Source organism: Suillus paluster (assembly GCF_016628075.1).
Source record: "Suillus paluster strain FC165 chromosome Unknown EDB91scaffold_9, whole genome shotgun sequence".
Classification (NCBI taxonomy): Eukaryota; Fungi; Basidiomycota; class Agaricomycetes; order Boletales; family Suillaceae; genus Suillus; species Suillus paluster.
Genome location: NW_024537569.1, coordinates 830,988 through 850,759, shown reverse-complemented (window position 1 = coordinate 850,759; position 19,772 = coordinate 830,988). Strand labels below are relative to the sequence as shown.

Below are 19,772 nucleotides of genomic sequence, written 5' to 3'. Positions count from 1 at the left end.
CATGATCAGTTTATACGCACTGAGGAATATCACATAGTGTACGTACAGCTCCTTGCGAAGGCATTCCTGAAATGGACGTGTGGATCAACGACGCGGATTTTGTTCTAGGGCGCCACCCGGCCTGTGCTGACGACGAATACCAGGATTATGATTTGAACGCCCAATAAAAGAAGATTTAAATCAGAATGTGAATGCATTGTTCCTTGTGGTAGGATATTAGTAGAGGAGGAAAACAGATCGAGTACATGTGCCGAAAGACGTATAGCGAGTGAAATCGTTGCAAGTGTATCAACAGCCCAGAGATTCAATACTTCGGCTTTTGGTGCGCGGAGATCCGAGAAACGAAGGGATTGGTCCCGTAGCCAGTGATGAGCCTGAGCGTCTGACACATAACAGAAATTAGAAAGGGTTTTAAAAACACAAGATTGAGAAACGTACTGATTTCGTAAGAGAGTGCAGATACCGCGTTGGAATATTGACTCAAAGATGTCACTTTCAATTCTGTTGAGAGCCTGATCAAGCCTATGAGAGATATCAGTGTCGTTCTCAAATAAATGCCGTGGGATACGTAATCCGGTACCGGTGTTTAAAAATTCACAGTAACGATGGGTCTGGTCGCTGAACAGACAGGAAAGGACGGCTGCGTGATGGTCTTTTTGTGCGCTCGCGGCTACATCACGGATCCGTACAGTATCGTACAGTCTGGTAATCTGTGGTTAAATCTTCGCGGACGATAAAGATAAAGTCGAAACTCACGGTGTCCCAGGCGGATACCTGGAAGGATCAGGGTTTGTTGGGGAGAAGTGTACCTAGCCCCTGTGATATGCTATCGAATGGAGGTGATGAGGGCTCTTTTCAGTCTAAATATGATCAATGGCATGAATGCACATTTGCAATAAAAGTATGGACTTGCCGGCCATGGAAAGAGATGCTAGAGCAGACGCTGAGACTGCAAAGAAACTAAGAAATGCGCGTAGAAACATAGCCAAAATTTATGATGATGATACATCCACGACAATCATCTCAGTCATCAATGACCTTATCTTATACCTAAACCGCCGCTTCACCGATGACGATGTCCTAAGAACCCATCTCAGATTGATGTCAAATATTCTAGATCAGCACTTACAGAGTGTATCGGATCTTCAGAAGATCAACCCCAGAAGTGGGAACTTCCCTGTAGGCCGATACATTTGTTTCCAAATGGTAGAGGAATTACGATTTTTTATCTGACGAACCTTGGTGTACTCATGAGGCAGCAAAAGTTCAATGCATCCTAATAATCGTGCATCATGCATCATGTATGTCATAGCACACTGGCAGCTGAGGGAACAATTTACTGGGTTAACGCACGAACCGGGGCACGACGCGTTCAGGAACATCTTGAGTGGGAGGCACTGAACGTCCGTGACAACTCACGCGCACGACTCACCGGGATCCATATGCAAATCTTAGATCTAGAATGATTCGGAGGACTACAATAAAGCCAAATACAGTGCATACATTATAACACTTCCCTCGAGAGTTAGCTTACAACCCATAATCAATAGGCCTGTCCTCGATCTGCTCTTTGACAAATGCATCTCGCATGATGAAAAAGACAATGCTACCAGTGAGGGAAACCATCTGTTATCCAGTTAAGTGGATTCTGGAGAAAATAGCCACAGTTAACTCACCCCAGAGAACAAAGCCGGTATCCACCAGATATAATTAGATGTTAGTAGAGCGCCAGATATGGGAGGTCCTACATAAAGTATAAGATAAGAAGCAGGAAATGACACAACTGCACCTACCAATCAAACTTCCAAATCCTGCAGTGATCGCGTGCGAGTTAACATAGAATTAATTGTAATCTGATAGTACCCACCGCCAATAAAGACAGCGATGCCCATCCGCGCGCTATGATCCAAATCAGATTGTTCGTACCTCCGAATTGAAACCACGCACCCAAGCTCAGAGAGGTCTGGCGTTAAAGTAGCCATCAGTGGAGGTGTTATCGCAACAACTACATAATTAAACGAACTGTCAGAAACTTTTCATCCCGATGGAAGAAAATTACTTACACAGCCCTTCAAAATAGCCATGAAGCACGGCAAGCACAACGACGCTGGCCAAGCTATTCAACCCAATCATGCCAAAAATGAGCACACTGCACGACATTGTCGCGATGATGGCTAAGTTCGGGACCCCTGTGAACGGCGCAATAAACCCTGATGTGGCTCGTCCTATCAAACTGGATGCATTTAAAATCGCTAGCTAGTGACCCTGTCAGCAGGAAAATCGCTTGTGCAGTGCTGGCGCCCACAGAGTAAGATGAAAAGGCAACATTGATACCATGCTTGATGGAGTCGAGTTGAATGAAGTATGCCGGGTAGAAGAGGCCGGTCTGGAAAAGGAAGCCCCTGCAGGATAGTTATTTGGAGGAATTCGAGAAGGTGTATTACAGGTCTCACCCTGCCACCATAAGAGTAAACGGTACATCACGAAGACACTTTCTAGCTGCCGCAATGTAGTTCACCGGTGTCGTCGGTGGATCAAGGCGAGTTCGCATGCACAGACATGCAATTAAAAGGAGTGCGCTGACGAACCCCGCGCTTGCACGGACGCCATTGGCGAAGCCAAGAGGACCATCCAGGAAGTTATTGAGCATAATCGGATGGACGATAGCACCCAGCGACGAGCCCGAAATGGTGAACGCCATAACTAGTGTGCGTCTCTCTTGGAAATGATGCGAGATGATAGCTATGCTTGGGATAAACATAAGCCCCATCGCAACACCCAGGCCTAAGCCTTGAGAGAGGAATATCTAAACTAAGTCAGAAAATGAGATTATAAAGTCGAGGGAATGACGTTGCCTGGTAGTACTGGTCGGGTTTTGACAAAGACAACATGAATAGAGAGAAACTCTGCAGAAGCGATCCGGTAATCATGAGATGGTAGCTAGTTGAGAATGCTGAACGTCATCGAGAATCTCTAACAAAGTTACACTCACAAATATCCTCGATCATATAGTGAACCCGATACAAGGCCCACAGCGCAGATTAAAAACGCACTCGAGCTCCCCATCCATCTACAAGATACCTTCAGGATATCCGCCGTGAAAACGCATGTAGAAACTCACGATATAGCAGATGGTGTCTCATTTGTGAGGTAATGCTGGATATAGAAGTCTGGAGGGTAGTAAAATATTCAATGTTCCATGCTCGCTTTCATGTGCAACAACTTACCTTCATAGACACCAAATGAAGAGGCATAACTTTTAATTTTCAGTCACATAGCCATTCCTTGGCAACGCCAGCACACGACTCACCCCAACCCGCAAAACTGTACAAGGAACCTAAGTAGAACTTCGAGTAAGAACCAGCTTCTCGATCCAAATTTGAGTTTTCTTACGATCCAAAAGCAGTGGCCCAAGCAGCCCGACCACCTTCCAATGTCACTGAGTCTTTGTCCTCTTGGAGGGCGACCCCTTCCGTATGAAGCGTTCGAGGCTCGCATGTAAATGCCATCCAGGGCTGCAGAACTGACAGTGTCGACTATACATTGGTGTATATATATATACACACGACCCTACGTCATTCGAGTGACGAGTAGTAATAGGTATCGATGGGAGACGCCAGTGCGCTGTCGTGCGATGGTTGGGTGAGAATCAAACGAACACTGTTTTGCTTGATTGCCAGCAGATGATTTTTCGGGCCGAGCCTCTGCGAACGGGTGTACACTGTAGTCGCCCTACGTGGCTATTTTGGCGGTTCTTGATGGTACCATGTAGTTTACCCTAGCTGTTTCTATTCGCGTCCTCATGGAACATTGTGGCGAGGGACGACCATAGTTATATCCAAGAACCCTGGAAAATGACGCAGAGCACAAACATCTTGACAAAACTGTCTACATACTTGGCACAGGAACAATGTCTGAATTGCCGAAACACCCCATGCACGACAATCATCACATTGTCGATACCGTTTCACCTCACCCACATGCATCCACCTACCGACCCGATACCGCCTGTGCACCCATTTACTAGAACAAAAACCATCAGTCATTGTCCATCTTGAGGCATTTCCGACAAGACTTCTGACACTTTCTTCCACCTCGCCCTATAATCCCCTAGCTCACGCATCCACTCGTAGTACGACCCGCCCACCGATCTTTCGATTGCCGCAAGCCGTGTTGCTAAGTATTATGGGCGTTAAGTCCAGCTTCGTGGGCGTGAGTTGGGTGGCAAATCCACTTGGTCGTCGTTCATAGGTGCCGCGCCAAGCGCATCGAGTTGCGCGTCCACGCGGAGTGAGCCTTCATACAGCTCACGACAGCGTCCTACGATGAAACCCATGGCACCAGGGATGCGGGTGTATTGCGCATCCACCTCTAAGTCAAGGAAGTAGAGGTGTGGACATGTGCGAGCGAGCGTGAGAGTGTCGGCGTCAGGAAGCGCGATGGACATGGTGTGGGCGGGATAGATGACGAGGGTCGTGAGGTTTGCAGGCGTGCGAGGAGGGGGTGGGGAATGATGGGTGTGGCTTAGTTGTATGTACCGTGGGTGACACCTCTCACTGGGAATAATATACTCTAGCTTAATGCAGGCGAGAATGCTGAGGAGTTCGGATCAGCTGCTGGCTGTGCTGAATTGTTCTGAATTGTGTTAAAATTGGGGTATCCAAAGGGATACGTATCAGAATCCATCCTGAGCATCTGAATAGCGCGGAGGAAAGATGTGAAAATGCCCACACCCTCGCATGAGATATACAGGTGAGTGAGGGCTGGGGCACGTGGAGAGATACAGTGGTAATGCTTTTGAAGCCCAGCTAGAATGTGAGTTATTGGAGGCGTGGCCACGCAGCAATAATTCAGTGAGAGATATCGCATCTGATCGAAAGCTGTAAGAGACCTTCAGGATAGCTGAGCAGGAACGATTTTATTTCCATCCGTTCCCTGTCATGATGCCATCCAACCCAGGAGCTTAAAGGTGCGAGGCAGTGGTACGGAGGTCAGGGATGGTTGCCTTGCAAAATCGAGTGTCTGGGACGTTGAGGGAGAGGGCAGGTAGGATGGGGATGGAGGTGAGACGGCACAGTTACTAGAAGACAGGCACGTACTAGAAGTGCATGGGAGCGACAAGACTCAGCAATATCACTGAGTACTGGGAGCAGCTAATGGGCCCGGGATTTAACGCTGGGCCGTCGGATGCGTTTGAACTTTACAAAGGAGAGGATTACTTGCACGTGGACTAACCTAACCGTCTGGTTCTGTTCAAGCGAAACTTTGACCATGTCACGAGCAAGCGCATTGCTGCGCTTTGATCGAGAAACATGTCAGAGGGATGGAAACAAGACTATGACGTTCTAACTACTACTCACCGTAGGTTGCTCCCGGATCTACCTAAGCTTCGAGGCTGATAAGACCCGCTGAGGGACATACGAGTCTGAGAGGAAAGTATGTACGTAAAGCTGTGGCGGGAGCTGAAAAACACTTTGGAACACGTTGGGAACACGTGCACTGCTGTTCAACTACTTAGTACTCTGCTGTTGTTCTACTGTGTCTTTTCTCAGTCTGCCCTTGTCCCCCTCTCTCTCGTCACAGTGAGCGACCTTTGACAAGATTGATACACTCTCCCATTATCCATAGTTTGGTTTGACAAATTTTGAAGGCATGTGTACAAATTGCGCGATACCACGACACGCTTTGAATCAGAATAAATAGAATTACAATTCAACATATATGCAGCGTTCAGTTAAAGACAACTCGAACAAGCGGTATGGACCGCAAAATAGCCCATGCCGCTAGCAATTGACCAATATTGTAGTCTTCGCTCGCAGTCCCTGGAGACTGACAGAGAGACATCTTCGAGTCAGATCACCTCAAATGCCAAACGGTGGGTCCATTCAAACGTTGTCTATGGCTCCCTTTTAACAAACATCCCTCTTGATCTGGCAGACCAAAACTCGATCACCGTACGGGTAAGAATTGGAACGTACTTCTTGATTCGACATCCATTCACGCCTACTTCAGGTAATGAAGTCGACCTCAGTGGTATGACGTATGCAGCGGGCGCTGGACGAGATACTAGGAAACGATGCCTACCAGGGACCCGCACAGAAATTCTCTCCCAGATCATGGGATGGATCAAGAGCTGACGGAGATGATGTGCCGCGGGTGCTGTGGTTATCTGGCCCTGCTGGGACAGGTAAATCAGCAATTGCTCATACGATCGCCTAGTTCGTTCATCGATGAGGGAGGGCTTGGTTCTTGTTACTCCTTCGACCGGGACAGAGACGCCGACCATCGCCATGAAAAGGTTTTCTCCACGATCGCGCGCGACCTTGCTGACCATCATCCGGAGATGAGACAAGCGTTGGCGGATGCTGTTCAAAATGACAGTGCGCTGAAGACTACACTGGATGTCGTCCAGCAGTGGCAGAAACTTCTTATAGAACCGCTAGGGAAGCTCACTGAGTCAACCGTTGACCCTATCGTGATCGTGATCGACGCACTGGACGAGAGTGGTGCACCCAAGACACGAAGCCACATTCTCCATATTCTTGCCAATAAACTTCAGGACTCAAGCTATTCCCCAGATCACACAGCTCCCAAAGAACATTCGGATTATTATTACCTCTCGTCCGCTTCGCGACATTGATAGTGCCTTTGCTGGCGCTCAGCATATCCGACGGATGTCTATGGACGACATCCCACCTAACCACTGCGGAGGGCGACATCTACGCTTACGTGTCGAAGAAGCTGGAGGGACTTCCAGGTTTGGGGAGCAGAGACTTTGCAGCCCTCGCTAAGATAGCGGATGGCGTTTTCGAGTGGGCACGTCTTGCTTGCGAATACATCGAAGCACCTGCTCTCGGCTTATCTCCAAACGAGTCCTTCAATGCCGTGATGTCCTGCGATCCTGCCGAGCGCGAAAACTTGTTGTATGATATGTATCGCTTCATTTTGGCAGAGATCATGCCAAAGGATACATCCGCATCTCGGCACAAACAGCTAGCAAGATTTCGTTCTGTGATGGGACAAATACTTGGCGCAGCTGAACCCCTCCGTTTGGAGACCCTGAACGCCATGCGAGATCATTTTCCAGACAAAAACGAGCATTACAAAGTGGAAGTCATTGTAGAACACATGGGATCCCTCCTCAGCGGCACCACCAACTCATCTTCCCCCATCCGACCCCTTCATACATCCTTCCGCGATTTCCTGACCGACCAATCATGCAGTAAAGAATTCTTCATCGACGTAGTGGAGGCGCAACGCTCCCTTGCTTTTGCGTCGCTTCGAGTGATGGAACACGGTCTTCGCTTTAATTTCTGCGATATCAAATCTTCGTACCTCCCCAATTCTGAAGTTACTGGGCTGCGAGAACGAATTGAAAGCATTCCCCCACACCTGTCCTATTCCTCTCGATTTTGGGCTGCGCACGTACAAGCGACAGCCTTCGACACAGAGCTCGCGAAGGATGTCAAATTGTTCTTCGACCACGAGCGACTGCTGTTCTGGATCGAGTTACTTGGACTTCTCGACGTATTCAGCGGCACAGTTGCCGCCCTTGCTCTCATTATTCAACGGCTGAAGGTGAGTATGCAATTACTGAACATAAAATAAAGTGCTAACGCGCAACCACAGAACGATTCCGGATTCAAAGATGTATGTTCGAGTGCAGTGGACGTGCAGAGGTTCATTCAACTCTTTGGGGACATCATTTCACTCAGCACGCCACATCTTTATGTATCAGCCCTGCCATTCTCACCAGTCAACTCTCTGATATCTACCAAATTCGCTGCCAAATTTCCGAATATTCTTCGTCTAGCCTCTGGACGTGATATGAACTGGCCGACTTTTCAGACTGTGCTCAGGGGGCACACTGATGATGTTACCTCAGCCTTGTTCTCGCCCGATGGGACTCGCATCGCGTCTGGATCGGAGGATGGGGTCCGGCTGTGGGATGCAGCGACGGGGCTGCTAGTCGGCGAGCCCTTGCGGCACTATCTAGTTACCTCAGTCTCGTTCTCGCCGGACGGGACTCGCATCGTGATTAGTTCCGGAGATGAGACTGTCCGGCTGTGGGATACAGCAACAGGGCAGCCAGTTGGTGAGCCCTTGCAGGGGCACACTGACTCAGTTCATTCAGTCTCGTTCTCGCCGGACGGGACTCGCATCGCGACTGGTTCTTGGGATAGGACTGTCAGGCTGTGGGATGCAGCAACAGGGCAGCCAGTTGGTCAGCCCTTAAGGGGGCATACTGGACGTGTTAACTCAGTCTCATTCTCGCCGGATGGTACTCGCATTGCGTCTGGGTCAGATGATAAGACTGCACGGCTGTGGGATGCAGTCACAGGGCAGCCAGTTGGTGAGACTTTGCGGGGGCACGCCCGTGATGTTACTTCAACCTCGTTTTCGCCGGATGGGACTTGCATCGCAACTGGATCAGAGGATTCCACTGTCCGACTGTGGGATGCAACCACAGGGAAGCCTGTTGGTGAGCCCTTGCGGGGCCACACTTCTTTTGTTAGCTCAGTCTCTTTCTCGCCGGATGGGACTCGCATCGCAACTGGTTCTTTGGATAAGACTGTCCGGCTGTGGGATGTCGCCACAGGGCAGCCAGTTGGTCAGCCATTGCGGGGGCATACAGATTGGGTTAACTCACTCTCATTCTCGCCGGATGGGACTCGCATCGCAACTGGATCAAGGGATAAGACTGTCCGGCTGTGGGCAGTGAAAGGGCAGCCAGTTGGTGAGCCCTTGCGGGGGCACACTAGGTCAATTACATCAATATCTTTCTCGCCGGATGGGACTCGTATCGCGACTGCATCAGAGGATGAGACTGTCTGGCTGTGGGATGCAGCGACGGGGCAGCCTGTTGGTGAGCCCTTGTGGGGGCACACAGATTGGATTCGCTCGGTCTCATTCTCGCCGGATGGAACTCGCATTGCAACTGGTTCTTCGGATCGAACTGTCCGGCTGTGGGATGCAGCCACAGGGCAGCCAGTTGGTGAGCCCTTACGGGGGCATACTTCTTCAGTTGACTCGGTCTCGTTCTCGCCGGATGGCACTCGCATTGCAACTGGGTCTTGTGACAACACTATCCGGCTATGGGATGTAGCGACGGGGCAACCAGTTGGTCAACCCTTGAGGGGGCACACTTACCTAGTTGTCTCAGTCTCTTTCTCGCCAGACGGGACCCGCATTGCCACTGGTTCTTTCGATAAAACTGTCCGGCTGTGGGATGTAGCCACAGGGCAGCCAGTTGGTGAACCCTTGCGGGGGCACACTTCTTCGGTTTTCTCAGTCTCGTTCTCGCCGGATGGGACTCGCATTGCAAGTGGTGCTTGTGATAACACTGTCCGGCTGTGGGATGCAGCAACGGGGCAACCAGTCGGTGGGCCATTGCGGGGGCACTCTCAGTCAGTTCTCTCAGTCTCGTTCTCGCCGGACGGGACTCGCATCGTAACTGGTTCGGAAGATAACACTGTCAGGCTGTGGGATGCAGCGACAGGGCAGCCAGTCGGTGAGCCCTTGCGGGGGCACACTGGGTCAGTTTACTCAGTATCTTTCTCACCGGATGGGACTCGCATTGCGACTGGTTCGAAAGATTGTACTGTCCGAGTCTGGTATGCAGCAGTTGGGCAGCCGCATCAGGAGTTCGCGGACTCGGAGTACGGGGACTCGGATTACTATGGAGACTCCGACTCCAACTCGGAGGATGGAGACTTGGAGTATGACTCGGAGTATTGGAACTCGAAGCCAGTATTTCCTGACGAAGAATCTACCACTTTGACCAATGACTTCACTCGATTCTCATTCAATTCAATCCGGCTACTGTTGAAATCTAACTGGCGAATCCGTGACAACAGTCTGGCGTTATCAGACCAAGCTTGTGTTACTAATACCGAGACAACTACCACCTCCACTAATGACTTCATTCGCTCCTCCTATTCGATCCCATTACTGTTGAACTCTATCGACTTCGTCCATGAGACCTCCGAAACCTTTGCTTCATCCTGGCGAGCCACCTCTTTTGTGAGAGACGATGGATGGGTCTTAGGTCCCGGACGTGGGCAGAACCTACTCTGGGTGCCACCCGCTTTCCGAGAGGTGGCAGTATGTTTTGATCCACGGACTGCATTGATGATACCCAGGGGGTGTGTTGAACTGGATTTGAGCCGCATGGCTCATGGGCAACACTGGCAGAATTGCCGAGCTGAGTGAGTCTCTACCCTTTTCCGTCCTTCGCAGTTAATCAAACCGATACTTCTAGCTCTTGATAACGATGATCTTATTCCAGCAATTGGCTTGTGGAGATGTCAGATACACTGTGATATCGAGCATATTTATTCGTGACATATTTTATCTCCAGCATAGACCACATGTTCTTCCAAGTGATTCAGTGGACAAAGTGATACTCATCATGCCCCTGCTGGTTTGTGCGTCCAAGTAACATGGACCATATTGGCGCCTGCTCATAGCGGCTTGTAGCAACAGAAAGTTATGGTGACAGTGCCACACACGACTTAACATCTCAGAACACTGAGAACCAGGTCACCGGAACAAATGTGGAGTTCATAATGTACAGTACAATACGAGGACGAGAGTACCGCGAGAATGATGTGCGCAAACGTGTATGAGACGCGAGGAAATAAATGCGAGAAACTCACTCGCACTGATGTTGTCGGTGGGTTCAAATTCTCCTCCTTGCACTTCCTATGACGATACATCAAGCACTGGCCCGGTAGACACCTCCTCGTTCCACTCGACAATTGAGGCCCCTGGTGCATTTTTCTCTCGCCCGAGTGATACAACGTTGATATACAACGCTTCAGTTGTCGAGCATCCGCTTCGACATGTGTCGTAGGCCAAATGAAGAAGAACATCCACGCATCACGAAAATGTGCGATACCTACGCGGATGTAAGCCCCGGTGGCTTACCTGAGTTCCCATAATCAGTATAAATACTGTCCGAGATCATGAAGCATGAGCTTTCATTATCACTGCCTTTTGGCGTAACGGTTAAGGGCCATCAAATCGGTGAGACTCAGATATTGATCAAGCTCTGGGTCGGTATCGAGTCAACTCCTCGCTCCAGTCGACATTTAAGCCCCCTATCATGAGTCGCCCGAGTGGGTGTAACTCGTGCTAACTGGCTTACATGGCCGGAGACGAGACAAAGTTGATATACGACACTCCATTTGTCGAACGTCCGCTTCGATCGAGCAGACAGTGCAAACCCCTATATTAACGTTGGCTATGTACTCTGAGTCACTGACTATAGTCTTTCAAAAGGGGTATTTCTCACCAGTATAAACAGCACTGTGACTAGACCGCATTCGGAGCACAAAGAGATTTTGTCTTCATCGGTGACGCACCTGCCCATCCAAACCGGAACCCATCGAAGAAGTGGTTGCGAAGCATTTCGGTTGGGCTATATTATCGCATAGATGGGAAAGCAAGGAGCTCCTGCTACACGACGTTCAGGACAAGGTCGTGTATGATTTGGATCCAGTCGGAACTGCGGTGAAGTTGCAGACATTCTGCAAAATCGCTCGTGATGCAGGGCATTACTGGGCTTGGAGCAATACATGTTGCATTGATCAGAATAACAACGTTGAGCTCCAACGATCGGTCAACTCCATGTTTGTTTGGTATCGTCAGTCGGCTCTCACAATCGTCTACTTGTCGGATGTTCTCCCTTCAGCGCAGTCAGGCTAGAAAGTCTGGGGATTGGGAAGTCTGTGTGGGGTCTGCACGGACTCGACGCGGACTTCCCATTTCCTGGATGCCCTCTCATACCTTGACAGTGCCCGCGTAAAACAATCCCCCTCGGCATTTGCATTATGTCGGTTAACTTACACGGGAAAGCAAACTACCACAATTGTAAACTCGAATCTTCATGCTTACTATGCAGAGGATCGAAGGCATGGACATTTGAAAAGTACTAGTAGTATACGCAAAGAACAGCAAGCGAGTACGACAAGATGTGTGTAGCTTTTGTTACCCGTGAAATACTACAATCATCTCAATCTTAAACCAAAACTGCATCCCCTCGCGCACACACCTGGTGAGCCGACACAATCTCAAACCCCATTCAACCATCTAACACAGCCCACGAAAATAAAACATGTCATTACCCTCGACTTTATAGTTCGCATCTTTTGCCATTGCCGCCAAAGCGTCTGATACCACCTCCCATCTCCGTTCATATTCCCCACACTCCGACTTGTACCGGCCGGCCCGGCCCATCCCACTTGTAGTCACGATGGCCTGAAGCCCTGGCGCCATCGAGTGCAGGAACCGTGGGATCGACCTCATTAGGTCTGGTGCAGTTGGTGGGTCTAAGGGACCCTCGCACGCAATGGGCGAGTCCCCAATATCCAGTGTGTACAACCGCGTGTTGGGTTGCAAACACACTTGATCATTGTCATCATCGTTATTCGGAAGCGTTATTGCGAGGGAATCGAGCCGCGCGTCCACACAAAGGAAGACCTTGCGTAACTCGCGGCAGCGCCTCACAAGGACGCCTAGAGTACAGAGGGATACAGACGTGTTGGACATCCCTAGGTCAAGGATTTCGAGGTACGGGCATGTACGAGCAAGCGTGAGGATATCCGCGTTGTTGAGTGCAATGGACGAAGCGTGGTTGGGAGAGAGGACAAGTGTCCTGAGGTCTACGAGGGCGGTAGGATGCGTGAGGAGGGAGCAGAACTCAAAGGCTGAGACTTCTATGTGGCAGTGCAGCTCGGTGTGCTGATCGCGACACCCATCGGTGACAATGATATGCTCTAGCGTTATGCGGGTGAGAAGGATGAGGAGTTCAGACCAGATGTTGGCTGAGCTACAGCCTAGTGCGTTTATCTGAATTGTTTTGAGGTTGGGAGATCCAAAGGAACACGTATCAGAATCCATCCGGAGTATTCGGAATGCGCGGAGGAAAGACATGAAAAGGCCCAGATCATCGCATGAGATATGCAAGTGATTGAGTGCCTGAAAGGGCTGAGGTATATGGAGAGGTACAGGGGGGATGCTTTCGTAACTCAGCTCGAGGGTGAGCCATCGGAGACGTGGCCATGCAGCGATAACATCGAGCAAGTGGCTTGGGATATCGTAGCATGTGAATGAAAACTTTGTAAGACCCTCAGAATAGCTGAGCAGGAGCGACTCGATTTCCGAGGGGCTGTCCTCGGTTGTTTCAACGAAGCCTACGAAGGCAAGGGCTTTGAGGTAAGGGGCGGTGATGTGGAGGTCAGGGATGATGGCCTTGAGAAATGAAGTGTCTGAGAGGTGAAGGGAAAGGGACTCGAGAGTGGATAGGAAGAGCCTGAGGGCTGGGATGGATGTGAGACAGCAATCCCACCATGTGAGCGAGCGCAGCTTGGGAAAGAGTAGAGTATCTTTAGGCGCACTTGCAACGAGAAGTTCATACGCAGTGTCATCGTGACCATAAGACTTGGAGAGGATCTTGACGCGTGTAGCGTAGGGGACCAACGAGTGGAACTGTTCTGGTGTCACCGGGGAAGGTTCGCGCAAATGAACCAGTTCATCAGGCAGGGCCTTAATAAGAGGCCCAATTTCATTTAGGTGGGAATAAAGCACATTGAGTGCTGGAGCGCGAAATGCACGGCAGGTGAGTGCGAAGTTGAGGACAGACCGTCGATCTTGAATCACCGGAGATGCAAGTGGTGAGAGTTCAGGCAGTGAGTAGAATATTGTGTTTATCATCTTAAGCACTGTTACGGAATTGAACAGAAAATGGCATATCTCTTCGAGGATCTCAGTCAGGCGAAGACAGCGGTGCATGTCAAGAGCAGATACGAGTCAGATGTTGGGTTGAGACTGGAAGATTCAAGTTTATTGCAAGTCGTTGTTTTCTCATCCTCGCGTACTTGATGTGACTAATCTTGTACATAATATTATTGAAGGTCAACACTTTGGTGCGAGGATGCCGGGCAACTTGAACGAACGATGGTCAAGGGAGACTAGGGTCGGGAGCTCAAATTTACTATCATCCCTCACAGTGTGACGGCTTGTGTTGCCTCATATTTTGATATCTGGTCATCGCACTCTCATACATATATCAACCACGTATTGCACGAGTGACGAAACACCGTCATGACAAGATTATTCAAAGACCAGTACGCCTTATCCCTACCGCTTCCAATCACTCATCACTGTCACAACGGTCCCATCAACCTCTCCGTCCTCAGGACGAGCTCATAACCAGATACCCTGGGCAGCAGGCGATGCCGACAAGGTAGTACCTAGAATATAAACAGGTGGGGAACACGTGTGATATGTGCCGTGGAAGACCAAACTGGTAGTATTGTAGCGGTGGTGTGTCGCCGTCACCGTTGGCTGGTTTCAGGAAGGGGGTGACAAGAACTGAGCGAGGTTATTAATTGAGGGAGGGGAATGCTAGGGCTGTAGATCGAGAACTACGGAAGGCGGCAGCAGCCGGGAAGAATACGGCCAGAAACTACGGTACTGCATCATATGTATTGGCGTGCCAGAGAAAAACAATGGACGTGCTTACCTTTGAATGGCCGAACAGCGTCTGGCTCCTTCTTCCATCTCAAATATGATAGACTCAAGATGCACCAATAGTTACGACAATACTTGATGAAAGAAGAACCCTTTCCTGTGCGAGTTCTGTGATCGAAGCATGAGCAAAGCGGGATTATGATTATGATGTTTCATCTGACGAGCCTTGGTTTACTTGTGATGAAGCAAAAGTCTACGTTATGAAAATTTTCTTGAGCCACGCGTTTCTGTAGCTTCGCCTGACTTGTGACCATAATGACATTCTGTGAGGATAGATAGCGGCTGTTGCATGTCTGCGCAGAAGATACTTAAACGATGGGTGCCCGCCATCATCGATGGACGCTGGAACCTTAAGCTATCGACTCAGGCCGATTGGGTTATTAGTATCTTTATTTGTATATGCTTGGTTGATGCGCCCTTGAACATGTCGTCCAGCTGCAGACTCCCGGTGGCCTCCACTTCCTGGCAGCTGTAATTATCCATCGAACATCCGATAAATGCATGACAAAGCAATACGTTGTTTCTTCGTCATACACCAACTTCATCAACCGCATAGATCATCATCTAGCCAGCTCTGCATCCCTGTACCATACCTTTTCTGCACACCTTACCCCCACCAATATCAACCTCTCCCACCACCGGGCAGCGATGTATCGCCACAGTTACTTCCACATACTCCTCTCCATATGTCGTTGCCGAGGGAAATTGGATTCATTGCCTCATACCAAACATCGACACAGACCACCTGTGGTGGATGCGCAAACTGCCTGACATCGTCAATGTTCAACTTCCATCTCAAGTCCTCCTTGATTCAAACAGCACAGATTCCATCTGCTATGACGAACGCCGTGGATTTGGTCACATGGTCAATGACGATCTCATCCAATCCACAGTAGTACTCTCAAGACTATATCCGAATGGCCGTGCGTTCAGTCAAGTCGCCCAGAACATTCGTCTGGCTGAGCAGACCTTAATGGCCGTGCTTGTCGTTGTAGGCTTTGCGAAGCTGGTTTCAGACGCTCGATTAGATTGTCAGGCGCTTCCAGCGGAGCGGTTGACTAACTTGTTCAAGAACTTGTAAACTAACCTCAAGGGTCGTCTATGAGATTCTGTCCGCAGGTATCTTCGCAAGGTACTTACCAGTAAGAACGCCGTGGTAAGGCTGAAATTTCCGCCAGGTAAGCTGACCATCTTGATAGAACTGCCAAGTACTTCGAGAGAATATTGTTTGTGTTCTGGATTGTTTATCCGCCGACCCTGTCACAGGTTCTCCTTGTACCCTCTGTCTGAAATTCGCCAGGCTTAACCATCCATCCTGATAGAACTGCCAAGTACTTCGAGAGAGAAAAATTCTAGGACATAAAAGCAAGCCGTGTTCCTACCGAGATCCCACTCTCATATTGCCTAGCACAAGTCATGCGTTTCTCATCCCTCCTCGCTATTGTTGTTGCTTTGACAACATCTATGTCTGTCAGTGCATGCCTGGGTAAAAACATCCTTTGCGGGGCCTCCAACCCGCACGGCGGGCCATGCTGTCCAAGTTATTCATGTCGTTCAAAGGTCGTGGATGATGCAAGTCGTTCGCATCGCATCTGGGATTCAACCACATGACTGACCCTTTGCGCCTTATACCAATAGCCTGCTCACCACAATGTCAGATGGACCTGCTGGACTTAACCATCTCCCGATGATCCTGGAAGACGGAACATGTTGCGACAGTGAGTCGTTTCTGCTTTCGCTTTGGTACAGTGATCGCGCGTGAATTAACATAGAATTAATTGTAATCTGATAGTACCCACCACCAATGAAGACAGCGATGCCCATCCGCGCGCTATGATCCAAATCAGATTGTTCGCACCTCCGAATTGAAACCACGCACCCAAGCTCAGAGAGGTCTGGCATTAAAGTAGCCATCAGTGGAGACGTTATCGCAACAACTACATAATTAAACGAACTGTCAGAAACTTTTCACCCCGATGGAAAAAAATTACTTACACAGCCCTTCAAAATAGCCATGAAGCACGGCAAGCACAACGATGCTGGCCAAGCTATTCAACCCAATCATGCCCAAAATGAGCACACTGCACGACATTGTCGCGATGATGGCTAAGTTCGGAACCCCTGTGAACAGCGCAATAAACCATGATGTGACTCGTCCTATCAAACTGGATGCATTTAAAATCGCTTGTGCAGTGCTGGCGCCCACAGAGTGAGATGAAAAGGCGACATTTATGCCATGCTTGATGGAGTCGAGTTGAATGAAGTATGCCGGGTAGAAGAGGCCGATCTGGAAGAGGAAGTCCCTGCAGGATAGTTATGTGGAGGAATGCGAGAAGGTGTATTACAGGTCTCACCCTGCCACCATAAGAGTAAACGGTACACCACGAAGACACTTTCTAGCTGCCGCAATGTACTAGTTCACCGGTGTCGTCGGTGGATCAAGGCGAGTTCGCATGCACAGACATGCAATTAAAAGGAGTGCGCTGACGAACCCTGCGCTTGCACGGACGCCATTGGTGAAGCCAACAGGACCATCCAGGAAGTTATTGAACATCATCAAATGGTATAGCAGATGATGTCTAATTTGTGAGGTAATGCTGGATATAGAAGTCTCGAGGGCAATAAAATGTTCAATGTTCCAGGCTCACTTTCATCTGCCGCAACTTACCTTCATAGACACCAAATGAAGAGGCATATTAATCTTCAGTCACAGAGCCATTCCTTGGCAACGCCAGCACACGACTCACCCCAACCCGCAAAACTGTACAAGGAACCTAAGTAGAACTTCGAGTAAGAACCAGCTTCTCGATCCAAATTTGAGTTTTCTTACGATCCAAAAGCAGTGGCCCAAGCAGCCCGACCACCTTCCAATGTCACTGAGTCTTTGTCCTCTTGGAGGGCGACCCCTTCCGTATGAAGCGTTCGAGGCTCGCATGTAAATGCCATCCAGGGTTGCAGAACTGACAGTGTCGACTATACATTTGTGTATATTTATATACACGACCCTACGTCATTCGAGTGACGAGTAGTAATAGGTATCGATGGGAGACGCCAGCGCGCTGTCGTGCGATGGTTGGGTGAGAATCAAACGAACACTGTTTTGCTTGATTGCCAGCAGATGATTTTTCGGGCCGAGCCTCTGCGAACGGGTGTGCACTGTAGTCGCCCTACGTGGCTATTTTGGCAGTTCTTGATGGTACCATGTAGTTTACCCTAGCTGTTTCTATTCGCGTCCTCATGGAACATTGTGGCGAGGGACGACCATAGTTATATCCAAGAACCCTGGAAAATGACGCAGAGCACAAACATCTTGACAAAACTGTCTACATGCTTGGCACAGGAACAATGTCTGAATTGCCGAAACACCACATGCACGACAATCATCACATTGTCGATACCGTTTCGCCTCACCCACATGCATCCACCTATCGACCCGATACCGCCTGCGCACCCATTTACTAGAACAAAAACCATCAGTTATCGTCCATCTTGAGGCATTTCCGACAAGACTTCTGACACATTCTTCCACCTCGCCCTAAAATCCCCTAGCTCACGCATCCACTCGTAGTACGACCCGCCCACCGATCTTTCGATTGCCGCAAGCCGCGTTGCTAAGTATGATGGGCGTTAAGTCCAGCGTCGTGGGCGTGAGGTGGGTGGCAGATCCACTTGGTCGTCGTTCATAGGTGCCGCGCCAAGCGCATCGAGTCGCGCGTCCAAGCGGAGCGAGCCCTCGTACAGTTCATGACAGTGTCTTACGATGATACCCATGGCACCAGGGATACGGGCGTGTTGTGCATCCATCTCTAAGTCAAGGAAGTAGAGGTGTGGACATGCGCGAGCGAGCGTGAGAGTGTCGGCGTCAGGAAGCGCGATGGACATGGTGTGGGCGGGATAGATGTTGAGGGTCGTGAGGTTTGCAGGCGTGCGAGGAGGGGGTGGAGAATGATGGGTGTGGCGCAGCTGTATGTACCGTGGGTGACACCTCTCACTGAGAATGATGTACTCTAACTTAATGCAGGCGAGAATGCTGAGGAGTTCGGACCAGCTGCTGGCTGTGCTAAATTGATCTGAATCGTGTTGAAATCAAGGTATCCAAAGGGATACGTATCAGAATCCATTCTGAGCGTCTGAGCAGCGCGGAGGAAAGATGTGAAAATGCCCACACCCTCGCATGAGATATACAGGTGAGTGAGGGCTGGGGAACGTGGAGAGATACAGTGGTAATGCTTCTGAAGCCCAGCTAGAACGTGAGCTATCGGAGGTGTAGCCACGCAGCGATAACACAGTGAGAGATATCGCATCTGATTGAAAGCTGTATGAGACATTCAGGATAGCTGAGCAGGAACGATTTTATTTCCATCCGTCCCCTGTCATGATGCCATCCAACCCAGGAGCTTAAAGGTGCGGGGCAGTGGTACGGAGGTCAGGGATGGTTGCCTTGCGAAATCGAGTGTCTGGGACGTTGAGGGAGAGGGCGAGTAGGAAGAGGCTAAGGATGGGGATGAAGGTGAGACGGCACAGTTGCTAGAAGACAGGCACGCACTACGAGTGAATAGGAGCGACAAGACTCAACAATATCACGGAGTACTGGGAGCAGCTAATGGGCCGGAGCTTTAACGCTGGGCCGTCGGATGCATTTTAACTTTACAAAGGGAAGGACGAAGCAGACGTGGCAGAGGTATCAGTTGGTGCTTCTGTTCAAGCGAAACTTTGACCATGTCACGATAATGTTTTAACTACTACTCACCGTAGGTTGCGCCCGGATCTGCCTAAACTTCGAGGCTGATAAAGCCCCCGCTAAGGGACATATGAGTTTGAGAGGGAAGTATGTACGTAAAGCTGTGGCGGGAGTTGAAAAACACTTGGAGCATGTTGGGAACACGTGCACCGCTGTTCAACTACTTACTCTGCTGTTGTTCTACTGTGTCTTTTGCGCAGTCTGCCCTCTCTCTCGTCACAGTGAGCGACCTTTGACAAGATTGACACACTCTCCCATTATCCATAGTTTGGTTTGACAAATTTTGAAGGCATGTGTACAAATTGCGCGATACCACGACACGCTTTGAATCAGAATAAATAGAATCACAATTCAACATATATGCAGCGTTCAGTTAAAGACAACTCGAACAAGCGGTATGGACCGCAAAATAGCCCATGCCGCTAGCAATTGACCAATATTGTAGTCTTCGCTCGCAGTCCCTGGAGACTGACAGAGAGACATCTTCGAGTCAGAT

The 19,772-nt window shown here is 49.7% G+C and overlaps 6 protein-coding genes across 6 annotated transcripts; 2 read left to right on the top strand and 4 right to left on the bottom strand.

Annotated features, from left to right (window-relative positions):
- Nucleotides 1-1,455: 1,455 nt before the first annotated feature.
- On the bottom strand, nt 1,456-3,654 carry EDB91DRAFT_881621 (MFS general substrate transporter). Its single transcript, XM_041328703.1, has 14 exons — nt 3,394-3,654; nt 3,311-3,337; nt 3,228-3,256; nt 3,122-3,170; nt 2,993-3,070; nt 2,856-2,940; nt 2,454-2,806; nt 2,306-2,402; nt 2,064-2,256; nt 1,948-2,005; nt 1,868-1,899; nt 1,794-1,811; nt 1,677-1,744; nt 1,456-1,626 (listed from the first exon to the last, which is right to left on the bottom strand). The coding sequence occupies exons 1-14, from the start codon at nt 3,507-3,509 to the stop codon at nt 1,531-1,533; spliced, it is 1,299 nt and encodes a 432-aa protein (XP_041180810.1). The 5' UTR covers nt 3,510-3,654; the 3' UTR covers nt 1,456-1,530.
- A 7,764-nt stretch (nt 3,655-11,418) lies between these two features.
- EDB91DRAFT_1047851 (uncharacterized protein) lies at nt 11,419-11,709 on the top strand (the record flags this gene model as incomplete). The annotated part of the gene is made up of 1 exon (XM_041313348.1): nt 11,419-11,709. A coding segment is annotated over one exon (291 nt), but the record flags the coding sequence as incomplete, so codon positions are not given.
- Nucleotides 11,710-11,908: 199 nt separating this feature from the next.
- Nucleotides 11,909-13,716, bottom strand: EDB91DRAFT_1344975 (uncharacterized protein; the record flags this gene model as incomplete). Its single annotated transcript, XM_041325830.1, has 1 exon — nt 11,909-13,716. The coding sequence occupies one exon, from the start codon at nt 13,714-13,716 to the stop codon at nt 12,094-12,096; it is 1,623 nt and encodes a 540-aa protein (XP_041180808.1). The 3' UTR covers nt 11,909-12,093.
- A 1,818-nt stretch (nt 13,717-15,534) lies between these two features.
- EDB91DRAFT_881551 (uncharacterized protein) lies at nt 15,535-16,074 on the top strand. The gene is made up of 3 exons (XM_041328702.1): nt 15,535-15,677; nt 15,735-15,801; nt 15,858-16,074. Exons 1-3 carry the CDS (start codon nt 15,637-15,639, stop codon nt 16,023-16,025), a joined length of 276 nt encoding a protein of 91 aa, XP_041180807.1. The 5' UTR covers nt 15,535-15,636; the 3' UTR covers nt 16,026-16,074.
- Nucleotides 16,075-16,208: 134 nt separating this feature from the next.
- On the bottom strand, nt 16,209-17,230 carry EDB91DRAFT_1245186 (uncharacterized protein; the record flags this gene model as incomplete). Its single annotated transcript, XM_041322507.1, has 7 exons — nt 16,209-16,273; nt 16,335-16,366; nt 16,415-16,472; nt 16,531-16,838; nt 16,890-16,935; nt 16,999-17,146; nt 17,204-17,230. 7 exons carry the CDS (start codon nt 17,228-17,230, stop codon nt 16,209-16,211), a joined length of 684 nt encoding a protein of 227 aa, XP_041180806.1.
- A 463-nt stretch (nt 17,231-17,693) lies between these two features.
- On the bottom strand, nt 17,694-18,863 carry EDB91DRAFT_1315298 (uncharacterized protein; the record flags this gene model as incomplete). Its single annotated transcript, XM_041325160.1, has 2 exons — nt 17,694-18,595; nt 18,643-18,863. The coding sequence occupies 2 exons, from the start codon at nt 18,861-18,863 to the stop codon at nt 18,163-18,165; spliced, it is 654 nt and encodes a 217-aa protein (XP_041180805.1). The 3' UTR covers nt 17,694-18,162.
- Between the last annotated feature and the right edge of the window lie 909 nt (nt 18,864-19,772).

Excerpts from the sequence above, each read along its gene's own strand:
- EDB91DRAFT_881621 (XM_041328703.1), bottom strand. The coding sequence starts at position 3,509 with ATGGCATTTACATGCGAGCCTCGAACGCTTCATACGGAAGGGGTCGCC. Across the intron at positions 3,071-3,121 it reads GAGACACCATCTGCTATATC|ATGGATGGGGAGCTCGAGTG; the intron begins GTGAGTTTCTAC and ends GGTATCTTGTAG. Across the intron at positions 2,807-2,855 it reads AACCCGACCAGTACTACCAG|ATATTCCTCTCTCAAGGCTT; the intron begins GCAACGTCATTC and ends GACTTAGTTTAG.
- EDB91DRAFT_881551 (XM_041328702.1), top strand. The coding sequence starts at position 15,637 with ATGAGATTCTGTCCGCAGGTATCTTCGCAAGGTACTTACCA. Across the intron at positions 15,678-15,734 it reads TCTTCGCAAGGTACTTACCA|AACTGCCAAGTACTTCGAGA; the intron begins GTAAGAACGCCG and ends CCATCTTGATAG. Across the intron at positions 15,802-15,857 it reads ATCCGCCGACCCTGTCACAG|AACTGCCAAGTACTTCGAGA; the intron begins GTTCTCCTTGTA and ends CCATCCTGATAG.